This window comes from Hibiscus syriacus, unplaced genomic scaffold, assembly GCF_006381635.1.
Source record: "Hibiscus syriacus cultivar Baekdansim isolate YM2019G1 unplaced genomic scaffold, ASM638163v2 tig00111311_pilon, whole genome shotgun sequence".
NCBI classification, from domain to species: Eukaryota; Viridiplantae; Streptophyta; class Magnoliopsida; order Malvales; family Malvaceae; genus Hibiscus; species Hibiscus syriacus.
The window spans coordinates 1,546,890-1,559,509 of record NW_024063054.1 but is presented as its reverse complement, the minus strand read 5'-3'; the positions used below and the strand labels follow the sequence as shown (position 1 = coordinate 1,559,509).

The 12,620-nt window shown below is 34.4% G+C and overlaps 1 protein-coding gene across 1 annotated transcript; it reads right to left on the bottom strand.

The window, feature by feature from the left end:
* Positions 1-11,358: 11,358 nt before the first annotated feature.
* On the bottom strand, positions 11,359-12,066 carry LOC120158351 (zinc finger protein 6-like). The gene has a single exon (XM_039169218.1). The coding sequence runs from the start codon at positions 11,978-11,980 to the stop codon at positions 11,396-11,398; it is 585 nt and encodes a 194-aa protein (XP_039025149.1). The 5' UTR covers positions 11,981-12,066; the 3' UTR covers positions 11,359-11,395.
* Between the last annotated feature and the right edge of the window lie 554 nt (positions 12,067-12,620).

Genomic DNA, 12,620 nt, shown 5'->3' with positions numbered 1-12,620 from the left:
CGAATTAATTTTGACATTCTAGAACTTGTGATTAAATGCATACCGAGACCACATGTTAAAATTTGATGTTTTAAAATGATTAGGGCACTTAGGAGTAACCTACTTCTTTACCTAAATTGCCTACCCATTTTATATCCACTAGTGAACCAACTTTGAGCTTTTACCTTTTACTTTGTTTTTACCACATTATAAAACCCAAACCCTTTCAATTTTATTTTCACCCTTTTTTGTTACCCTTGTCGAGAGATGAGATATATTTGTTACATGAATGAAAAATCAAGAGAAGAAAGAGGAAGCATTCTGTAACACCCTAAACCAATACGACACACAGTCGACCGATTAAGATGTCACATAGAACCACTGGAGTTGCTAACCATTTTTTTAACTCTGTTATAAATCGACCACTTTAAAATCATTTTAAATAAGAAATTCATTCATCCATAATTATAATAAGGTTTTACATAGGGGAGCTCTCAAATTAAAATATATCAAAATATACAAACCAATGATTTGAATAATGTTGCGACTCGAAGACACAAAAATAGCGGTATACAAATATACATGCACTCTAAAGAGATAATCTTGAGATGTACTCTTCCATAACTCTTTCTGGATCATTGTTGCTTCAAAAAGGCTCCTCGATTAACCTGCGTGAGGAAACAAATTCCAAACGTTGAGCTAACTAGCCTAGTGCCACACCAACAACTAAGCCATACTAAAAATGTTCACTAAATACTTAAGTTAACTGGAATAAATGCAATAGTGAGTATACTCGTATACTGCACTCTCTACTCTATAGTAGACATCATGGTGCAGCTAAGGGTTCTGCATCTCAGAGCTTACACACCCCTCTATTCCACCAAGGATGAGGCCCGAAATCTCTACATCAGACACAACACCCTCAACTAACCCACCCCTCGCGAGTGTCAGGTCTCGGGCTTAGTTTTTCAGTTTAAAGTGCCTCGCGTACTACCTAAGGAAATCCAAACTGATTCTATTGCTCGATACTTCTATAGTTTCTAAAGTAACCTAGGTGTCCTTATCGTTTTCTCGAGTATGCAAACAAGGCTAATTTTATTTCGTCATAACAATTAATGTTTCTATTATTTGATATAAAGTACTGTTATCACTTGGAGTCTTATTTGCTGTTATTCAGAGTATACGGGTTCCTTAAATCTGATCCATTAATATTTGGATTAAATATCCAAAAATGTTCGTGGGTATCGATATTGAGCCTTCAATATCGATACTAAACCTTTGGTATCGATACCCAGCTGTTGGTGTCGATACCCCGAGAGTGATGTAGGCTATTTGGGTACCAAATTTTAGTTTGATGTTTTGAAAAATACCCCAGTATCGATACCCCTATGGGGAGTATCGATAATCCTGTTCTGGTATCGATACTAAACCTTTAAAGTTATCTCATTTTTGCCTGAAATATGAACAATATTGATATTGTTCTTACAATATCGATACCATCGCTATAAAGTGCCATGTTTTGGCACAAAAACACCTATCTAGCCACCCAAAAAGTCCCAATGAGGTCCCCAATTAGTACTTAAATGTTTTATTTGATATTTGGGGTCATAAAAAAGGTTTTAAACAAGCTAAAAATCTAAAAACATATAATATATCATGAATGCTCTATAACTCAACTTTATGGTAAAACGCATCTATAAGGACTCACAAGTGATATGAAGAAGTTGTGAATATGTTACATTGAATTTTAGCTGCTAGAAACGTCTTTAAAACACTCAAGAGGAAACTTCCTCTTTTCCCATTGCTCTTGAGCATTCTCCCACTTTTTTATTAATCAAAGGGAAAAAAGAATTACTATATTAACTAAGAGGTTGGAATAAGGTTAAAAACATTTTCTATAACTTGATTCCACCAAAACAAGCTAGAATCCATAGATTCTTTTAAACCTCCCTAAAACCCATTTTTAGAAACTAAGGATAAAACTTGAGAAATGAGACTTAAATGAAAGCTCTTTGATTGAGGATTACCAAACTTACCTTATCTAACCTCAACAATGCTTGAAATCTTTGGAGTTCTCACTTGTAGGAAGAAGGAGAAGAGAAGAAAGATGAGATGAAGAGATGAGTGTTTGGTGAGCTAATAGGGGAGTAGTTTTACGTGAAATCATATAAAAATGAAGGGGTTTTCATATTTTAATTCAAGCTATGGGTAAACTTCCCTTTGAGTTTTTTTTTCTTAAAAAACTCACCCTAGAACTCCAACACTTGGCCCAACTCAAGCCCAAATCCATCATCACTAGGTCCAACTATTCTAATAAGTCTTTTGGTCTCTAAATATTGGTCTAGGGTTGACCCGAACTACTAAACCGGGATTTGTATTACACATTCAAAAAAAATTGGATCGAACAAAGCGTTCAAACAAAACACAAAAAATAATTGAAAAACAGTAAGGAAAATAGAAACAAGAAAGGGGAAGAAAAAGGAAAAAATTGTTTGTTTGATTACGCTTCTTCGAATGTGTTTACTTTTTTGAATTCATGCCTTGAACTCATATTTACATCTCTTGTCTTCGCTTTGGAACCCAACTTTTTCGGCTTTATCCTACCCCAAACTAAGTCCCGTTACAACCTTATTAAAAACCCTTTGATTAAATGCATCTTGTTCAAATGAGTGGTGGAGACTTGATTTTCTTACAAGCCTATGATAATGTCTTTATTAATCCTAGCTTTGAGCAATTTCTTTTACCCTAAACACTTTGAGTGATATTGAGTGAATCCTTGTGAGGTATTGAGTCTTGTTACATTGAAATTAATGGATAATTGGTATCTCTTGGCTTTATTTAAACTAGTTACTAATTGTGCCTATTTGCTTGATTATCACCTTGTTTTCGATAATTGATGTGATCATTGGCTCGTTTCGTATTATTTGATACACTATGAGATGAAAGATTGATGATTTGAGATTTTAATAATTGATTAAGGCATGCTTGAGGACAAACATTGAATAAGTGAGGGGGAATTTGATGAGTGTTTTATTTGGTTAATATTTTGTTATCAATTAATCTGTGTTACCTCCTTTTATAGTGCTAATTTGGGCTATTTTTGTTCGAATATGTGCAAGACTCTATTTTCCAGGAAATAACAATTAAAAGGCAAATTAAATAGATTTTCCTATTTTTTGGGAGAAGTCATCGCCAACTCAGATTCAAAGATCGATCCAAACACAAACTCTAATTAAATAATCCAAGTAGAAAAATCAAAGGAGGAAAACAAGGTGAACCACCATTCTTTAGGAATTAAAAGTTATAAGTAAATTCAAACATCTTAGATTTTATTATTTATTTAATTAGGATTTTTGTTTGCTTAGAATTTCAATTAGGATTTTAATTAGGAATTTTAATTTACTATTTATTAGAGTTTAAGACTTTTAATTTTCTTGAGAGTTTGTATTTATTTCATTAGGTTATCTAAAAGCTATAAATAACCATCAGGGTGAAGCTTGACAGATATACAAGTTTAGAATTCAGTATAGAGCTGATTCTGGCTTTTCTTTGTTTTAGGTTTTCAGTTTAATAAAAATATTTTTCTTCTTCATCTTTTTTCTTTCTACATTCCAAGCATGATCTCTACCATGCTTGGCTAAACTTTTTCTTAGCTAATAGTTGAGTTACGACTCGATCCGATCTAGTGAGAATTGCAAAAGCACTTCACATCTTCAGATTCTTTCTTGATTTTTGACAGAAAAGGAGAGGAAATCAACCTTTCTTCAAGCATCTCAACATCTTCAATCCAAATAGTGCACATTGGCTTGATCGATGTTGTGATCTACAGTTGGGCATGAGAGTCGACTTGTAGCAAATTCAATTCTCTAAGAACAAACTTAGCGGCGGTCTGCTAAGGGAAATCAAGATCGGGTTCGATTCTGATCGAGAAACCATAATCAGAGCATGGGCTTTTTCAGTTTCTAAACCAGCATTGGCATTAATATCGATAGTTGATATTAATCTAAATAAGGGTTAAATTTCACGAATTGGCTTTGAAAATTATTTCACCAGAGAGAAGAGCAAGTTACAAGGACTGGACCTTGTAGACTGTAACCGGTAGGTGTCCGAAGTAAAATGTATTTCAGTGATCGAGACGGATTGAGGCAAAGCAAAGCTGGATGCTATTTCTCATCTTAATTAATTTTCTACACTTTATCTTTCTTTTTCTTGTTGTTTTTTTTACTTTACTTTACTTTTATTTTATTTAGTTTTCTTGATTATTTTAAATCCCCTCTTTTTAATTTTATTGTTTTTACAAATTTCTTAATTAAAGATCAATTCTTATTGATATTAGAAATTTCTGAATCCCTGTGAACCGACACCCTTCTTCTTTATACTACGTTCTTAACATAATTATCTGAGAAAAATAATTAATTATTTGACAATTACAATGCTTGTCAACCAACAATAACTTACTTAGCAGGACCATCTACGTGTAAGTAATTGTAAGCTTAAGGCGATTGAAGTTGTTGAAATTAGGGCTTGCAAATCAACAATATGCCTAATTAATTCATATTCTGGACCGTTGACTACTTTGCTTCATGCTTTCTGGACTGGATTTTGATACTTGAATTTGAAGCCTGATTTGATAGATGCTTTCATGTTTCAATAGCAGATGAGGTTTTAATACCCGCTGTTTCTAAATTGCAGATTTATTACTGAAAACTCATATCGTGTTGTTTTTTTCACCAAATTTACCCACAGTCGATGAAAATCTCGTTGAGTTGTTTTTCTACAAAATTTATCTATAATCGATGAATTCTTTTTTTTACAATCGATTAAAATTCATTTGAATGTTCGACATTCTAATACAAATCTCCTCCAATTATCATCTAATAAGGTTAAATTTGAAATATATTATTTGTTTTTTGAGGAAAAAATACTTCATACTACCCAAATTTTCAAACAAACATTCAAATCTCCTAAAATAAAGAAAAAAACCTCAAACCCTTAAAAGGTTGATTTTTTGTGTTTAGTTTTGTGAGTTTAAGGGGATTTCAAAAACTTTTAAACAAAAAAAAGTGATAGAGGATAATGAGATGAGTTCATTGTACTAGGATGGCCGTAAAAGACGTTTGAGAATGACTGTCCCTAAAAACAACTAAAAATAAATGAAAGAAAGCTATGGAGTGAGTCACAGGGGCTGTTTGCGAGGAAAATTGGTCGATGATGCAAACTGAATAGTTTGGAGTGAGATAAGAGCTAGAAGGGAGAAAGTAGGGTGGCATAAATTGTTGTGATTTCCTTTGAATGTTCCAAAGCATTCTCTAATTGGTTGGATGACGCTCCTTGATAGGCTTCCTACTGCTGACAAGCTTCTAAAGATGGGTATCCCTGTGAATGACCGTTGCAGGAACTGTGGATCTCGATGGAGACCAAGCCATATTTTTTTCGAATGCACTTTTGCGAGGGAAGTGTGGTGTGCCATTCTCAGGCTGTGCAAGGTAAGACGGGAGGTGAGGAAATGGGAGGATGAGATTGAGTGAGCGGTGAAGGTCTTGAAGGGCAGATCCTTGATTGTTTTTATTCTCAAGGCTGCTCTGTGCTCTTACATATATTACATATGGGAGGAGAGGAATTATAGGAGATTTAGGGGAGTTGTTAGAGGTGTAGATGATATTGTTGATTGTATTAGGGAGGTGGATAGGGTAAAAATGTATAGAAGAGTTGTTAGAAATGATCCATGTGATGCTATATAACGCTTGGGGAGTTCAGATTTCTCTCTTAGGGTGATGGGTTGTAATTATTCTTTGTAGCAACAATCATGTTGCTTCTTGGGTAAATAAAATAGAATTTATCAAAAAATAAAATAAAATAAATGAAAGATTCTAATTTTGATGAAGAAAATAGTAAGATAAATTAAAAAAAAATTAATTTTTAACTTCCATGTCATTGCCAAACTACTCCATCATATGATTATTAATGAGTTAACTGTCCAATACTTAATAAAAGTTTAAACTAAAATTCAATGCTATAATAAATTAATTTAAAATTTGATGATAAAATCGATAGTAAATCTAGTATTAAGTGACATTTAATATAGTTTACTCTTTTATTTATATAGATTAGCGTTGAATACAGATTTGTAATTTAACTAATTCGCTCTCTTACGATAATAAACTTAGATATGTAAGACAATTGATCATGAATCCTGAACATATCCTCAACAGTCAAAAGTTTGGTACCACTCCTAGGATATGTGATTAATTGATTTTGAATTGAAATAGTCGACCAAATAATTAAACTTTTTTTAAAAAATTAATCATTTATCGAATAAATAATTTGGTGAACATCCCTTTAATCAAACTAAATTTTAGTTTAGTTTAATTTAATTCTAACCAAACAATAAAAACCATGAACTTTGTGGAGATGCTCACTTTTTCCGGGGATTTAATTTGAGTTTTTATTGGGGTATATATATATATATATTATTTATTACTAGTTATATAAGGATTAATTATTAGTTATTATTACCAAGTTGTGCATGTTTCTATCTCTCTCTATATATATTATCATTAGTTAGGTATATTATTAGTTGTGTGAGTTTATATATATATATATATATATATATATATATATATATATTTATCATATATTATTATTTATATGCTTATATGATTCATCATTTTACAGGCTCAAGTTACAAAAGTTGACTACATGGAGCCTAAAATAATTACAAACATCCCAAAAATGGGTCCTAAAGCAGGCCCAAACCAATTGCAGGCCCAATTGCCAGCAGCCCAGTGACGGTGGCCCAAAGAAAAAGGCCAATTATTAAGGGTTACAGAAACCCTAACTACACGATAACCATCAATGGTCCCTAGTACCTCTGTGCCAGTACCTCCACACTAGTAATCGTTTTAAGCCTCGTGGTCCCCTCTACGATGGCAGAGTACAACAGAGTAAGGCTGTAAATGAGACGAGACAGATCGCGAGCTATTCGAGATCGACTCGATTAAGGTTCGATAAATACTCGGATCGAATGGACTCGAGTCGAGCTCGAGCTCGACTCGAGTTCTTAACGAGCTGAAACAAGCTACTCGATATTCGACTCGAAAAGCTTGTGAGCAGCTCGAAAATATAATATATTAAGATTTTATTTTAAAAAAATAAAATAATAATAATATTAATATTTATGTATTGATTTAAAAAAAATACAGTAAGATTTCATGTATTTAAGGTTCATGTTCGAGTTTGAGTTTGAGGCTTCAATCGAGTTAAGTTTAAGAATTTTTTTTTTCATTTCGAGTTGCTCATTAGCTTCAGTTCAGGATTTTGAGTTCGAGTCGAGCTTGAAAATTTAAAGCTCGCGAGTTTTCCAGTCGAGTCGAGCTCAGCAATACTCGAGCTCGACTCGACTCGTTTACACCCCTACAACAGAGAGCTAAACCCATTTTGACAGAGCAGCGCCAATTGAGCTCTCCTCAGAAATCATATGCAATACAAGATAAGAGACAAAAATTAGCAATATTTTTGGAGATTTTATCCTTTTTTATTTGTTGTAATTCGGGTGATAAAACCCGGGGAGAAACCGATTGTAAGGGGATGAAAAAAAGGGAAAAAAAAAGAAGCCATTTTTTTCAGGAAAAGGGCAACCAGAGAAGAAAAAAAACCAGAGAAACAATTGTAACGGGGACCATCTTAATTTTTGGAAAGCAATGTAATAGGGTTCTTCCCCATTTTCTTCGAAAGCAATATAATTTTTTGAGGTATTCCTCATCTCCTTTTCGATTTCCAGTGTGTGGTGTGTATGTTTGTTTAAAAATAAACAGAAAATAGAGAGAGACGGTCGAGTTACATGACTTGTGCGAACGACGATAGAGTCTCCTCGGCTCCATCTCATAGCCGTTAGGGGTTCTATCACCGGAGATAAGGGGCCGAGGTTAGTCTTAGTAAACCAAATATGTCCGAAACAAACAAAAATATGAAGAGACGGAGGAGTTTAGACCTCGTTACCAGGATTTTGGTTGGGGTCTCGTCGGTCGTAGGTCATCAGGGTAGCAAAGGGTTGAAGCTCTCGGCAGTCGAAGGTAGAAGATGAAAGGCCGAGTCTAAGCTTGTATGTGTCGATTTTGGGAGTTTTGGGTTAAAGAAAGGTCGATTTTTAGGTCTATGTCTAGGGTTTGTCTAACCCGACCACCGCTAGTGGTGGTCGGAGCATAGGTTGGCTGATTTATGGCCAAAGGTGGTGGTAATGCTCTCTTAAGGGTTACTGTCGAGGAAGAAAATAGGAAGTATTTGATTTAGATTTGGGGTTCGAAGGTTTCCATTTGCTTAGAATAACTTAAGGGCTTCATCAGAGGTAGGGATGGCAACGAGCCAGGTTCGGGCCGGGTATTGGTCTGCCGTCCCCGTTTAAAAAATCCGTATTCGTCCCGCTTAAAAAATCGCAGGGATTTAAACGGGGATCCCCATAGGGTAATCAGGGAAAACCGCGGGGAAACAGGTATCCTCTTTTAGCTTAAACGAGTATTTAAACGGGTATCGGGCCAGGTATATATATTTAAATTAAATATATAAATATTATATATATATATTTTTTAATTTAATTTTAATTTATTAATATTATATATATATATAATAATTATTTTTAATATTTATCGGGCCGGGTATTCGGGTAATCGAGGCAGGGATTACCAAACCCGTCCCCGTTTAGCATAAACGATTTTTCTCCATCCCCGTCCTCGTTTATCATTCCCGAACCCGACCCGTTTAATTTGATTTTCGGTTTTCCCCGGCGGGTTCAGTTTTTTTTGCCATCCCTAAGAAGAGGGAGTTATGTTTTTTTTTTCCGGCTAAGGTTAGAAATGGCTAAAAAAAAAGGTATCTTAAATAGCGTATTTTTTAGGGTTATTTTCTCTCAAACCCTCCCAAAGCTGTCGTGTTTTTACAAAATGGTCCCTAGTCTTATGCTTGTTTGTTTTATTTCGAATTATTGTGTCCTAATTGCATGATTTTTCACTTTATTATTTGTTCTTTAATCTGCTTAGAGATTTAGGGATAATTTCGTTTAGATCCTTGAACTCTTTCCGTGTATTTATTTCTAACCATCGAAAGTTTAGGGTAAAACTATATTTTAGTCCCCCTAGGTTTAGTGTTTATTTACATTACAGTCACTGGTTGGTTTTAATTTTGAACTTCTCTTAGATTGCAATACCTATTTGTGTTATTTTTCAGTTTTTTACTTTCTTGGTAATTATGATGATCATAAAATAGGAAATTGTGTTTTACTCCCTTTAGTGTTTTCGTGTTTTTGCAAAGTAGCCACCAATCATAGTCTCTTTGTTCTTAGTTTCGAATTCCAGGTGCTGAATGAGTAAATTTCCCTTTTCTTTTTACTAACATTCATTGAATTAAATACTTGAAAATTTTATGCTTCGATCCTCCTAACTTTAGCACATTTATGCATTTTAGTCATTAATTTGTTTCTAATTCATTTTAATTTAGTTATTCAGTTTCTATTCAATTTAATTTAATCCCTAGTTAGGTAATTGCCTTATTTAATTAGTTGTATAATTTTGTTTTGTATGTTGATATGTTTACATATGTATGAGTATGCGGATGATTAATTTAAGAATCACATGACATCATTTTTACATGAGATGTATGATATCCTCACAAGCATAGCTCGACTCGATCCAAATAATTTGACTAAGGGTAATACCTTTCGTTTTAAAATTGACATGAGGTGGTTGTCTTAACTTATGAGAAGACTATTTCCAACAATTTTAAAATGAAAATGTATCCCGATAAATGAAACCTTAAAATTTGACTGCACCTAAAATTTGGGAACGAGAGAAAAAATGTGCTTCTATTCAAATTCTTCGAGAAAAGATCGTTAGAACTTATCTAAGGTTCGATCTCGACGTCTTTAAATAATCGAATATTCTTCTTCTTTCTAAAAGGATTGGTAAGTTTTAATTAAATTTGTTTATTTTCATGCATTTGAACATTGCAATGAAACCGTAATGTTTCTTTATTTCGATTGGAGTAAGAATTGATTGTCTCAAGGTACGAGATTTCGTTTCTTCTCGATAGGAAATAATTAAATATTACTTAGTTTCGTTCTAACAATCACGAATGTTGTTTTAAGGGATCTTAAATTAAATTAAATTTGAACTTGTAAATTTCATTGCAAAGACAATTAATTAATCGACTAGGTACCGATTTAGGGCGTTGTGGGGGGGGTGCTAATCCTTTCCCATGCGTAACCGACTCCCGAACTCAAATTTCTGGTACGCATACCGTAAATTTTTTGTTTTAATTAAAATTAATATTTTTATTAAAATGACAAACATGTTTTTGGGTGCCCAATCACATCCTAATAAAAGATTGGTGGCGATTCCTCGAAATATATTTTGTTTTATTTAAAAAAAAAAGAATCACAAATTTTTCGAAGCATAGATTCTTTAAAATCACATTATCTTTTTAATTAAAAATTAATCAAAAGATAAAAAATGTTTTTTTTTAAATCTGAAAAAATCTTTTCGACAACTTGGAGACTCTGATAGAGACTTTTTTCTAGAGAGTCATGCCGATAGTCGATTAATTAATTGTCTTTGCAAATGAAAATTACAAGTTCGTTCTAATTTTATTTTTGATCCCTTATTTGGTTTTAAATAAATTTTTGTTTGTATTTTGATTAACCACTAAATAGTTGTACTGACTTGTTTGCGAATGTTTTCAGATTAATTGTTTGTTTTGGATTTGAGGAATGAGTTTATATGTTGTGTGATTGTGTGTTTTTCGCTTTTCCTCACACACTGTGCACTTGTATTATCATAATATGAGCTAAAACCCCGCTCTGTCCGATTTAAGTAGGAGTGAGAAACTACTCTCTCGTGTGGTTTTCACCTCCGTATGGGATAGTTGACCACTCTTGGAGCTCACGCCTTATGGTTATCGTGATGATATTCACCTCCGTATAAACATAAGGAGGTGTGTTCCATCGAATTGAACTATATCCGAAAGCCCGTGATGGGCCATAATTGAGGGTCTGACAACCTAAGAGGACACCAACAAGGACAATTTGAGAACCTTTTACTTTAGAGCCGAACACAACATATAATTAACCTAGAACACAAACTTTATTAGTCTCGTGAGAAGAGTACACAAGAAAAAACTCTTTTGAATATTTTAATTTTTTTAGTTTAAATTTTTTAATTAAAAATTAATCAAAAAATAAAAAAGTGTGTTTTTTTAAATATGAAAAAATCATTTCGACACTTTGAACACTAGACTTGCCAGGAAGATCAAACTCTTAAAACACCATGAAAGATAACAGGTTTCACTGCAAATTTAACCAAAGAGAGGAAAATGCAAAAGCAGTAAGGGCATAAGTTAAGCTCCATGATATACATATATATTATATGATCTAACAACCTGAAGGAGAAAGCTTAAGATGAAGATCGAGGCCTATGTTCGCCTCTGGCAATTTACCAGAAAATTCATTAAAAGCCGGGACTGCTGTGCCAAAATGCACCGGCTGTGCTACGTAAAATTGAGGACTGTACCGAGTAGGAGTCGAGGGCAGAAACAGTGGCCGTGATGGACATGGACAATAACATGGTTGCGGCGCAAATTTAGCAGCGCCTTTCCTAGTGAGCCCTCTACTATACGCGGCGTGCATCGACCGTACAGAATGTGAGCTTAAAACAGGCGCAGATGCTGTGACCCGCTGACGGCTATGAAATTGGGCTCGCCCGGCTCTTTGACGCTCTCTCTTATGTGCATTTTGATGTCCTCCTAGTGCTTGAGAGTTGGCAAATGCTCGGTGGCAAAACGGACACTCGAACTTCCTGCGTTCTCCAAAATCCTCAGCTTTCTCTATCACTTCGCCTTGCCAATCAGTTAGTGAGAAACCGAATAACTTCAATGGTAAAGAGGGCTTCGGGTACAATTGTTTATCTGGTGCCATATCGGCCGAATACAGCTTGGTCGAGATGGAGCTCTCCGCCATTGTAACGAAGAAGAATAGACTATGATTATGTATGAGATGTTCAAACTAGTTTTGCCCTGTATTTATAGCTGGGACGACTGGTTAGAGATTCGTACATCCACCTTTAGTTCATCAAGTTTTCAGAGGGTATTAGACCATTTGAGTTGATGAGTAAGTGGATTATACCAGGAAAGTGAAAAGCATGATTGTTGTGCAGAATTTTGGGGCTGTTGGTAACAATTTCTTACTCAAAGATCCAGGTAAATAACGTCAGTAAAAAATAAAATTGCTTTGGCCGTGCAATTTCTTTTACTAGTTACGTACAGTGCTAGAAAGAAAAGGCCGTAAACTCGTGAAAACTCTCTTGTCAGGCACAGTTTTCATGTGACGATGAAACATCGAAAAAGGAGAGAAAAGATAAAAGAAAAGTGCCCGAGAAAAACGGGAGATTAGGGTCATTGTCTCAACTGTAGGCAAAGATGTATTAAGATTGTCTGTCCCTCTTGCCTGGTTCGTTTAATGTGCTAAAGTCCCCGCACGCGCGCCTTTACTTCTAGTCCTGCATAATCATTCAATCGACCAACACAAGAGATACAGCGTTGATCCAAAACTCATATAAAGTCATGCCCTAAAGTACTTAATTGTGCATATAACTATCTAG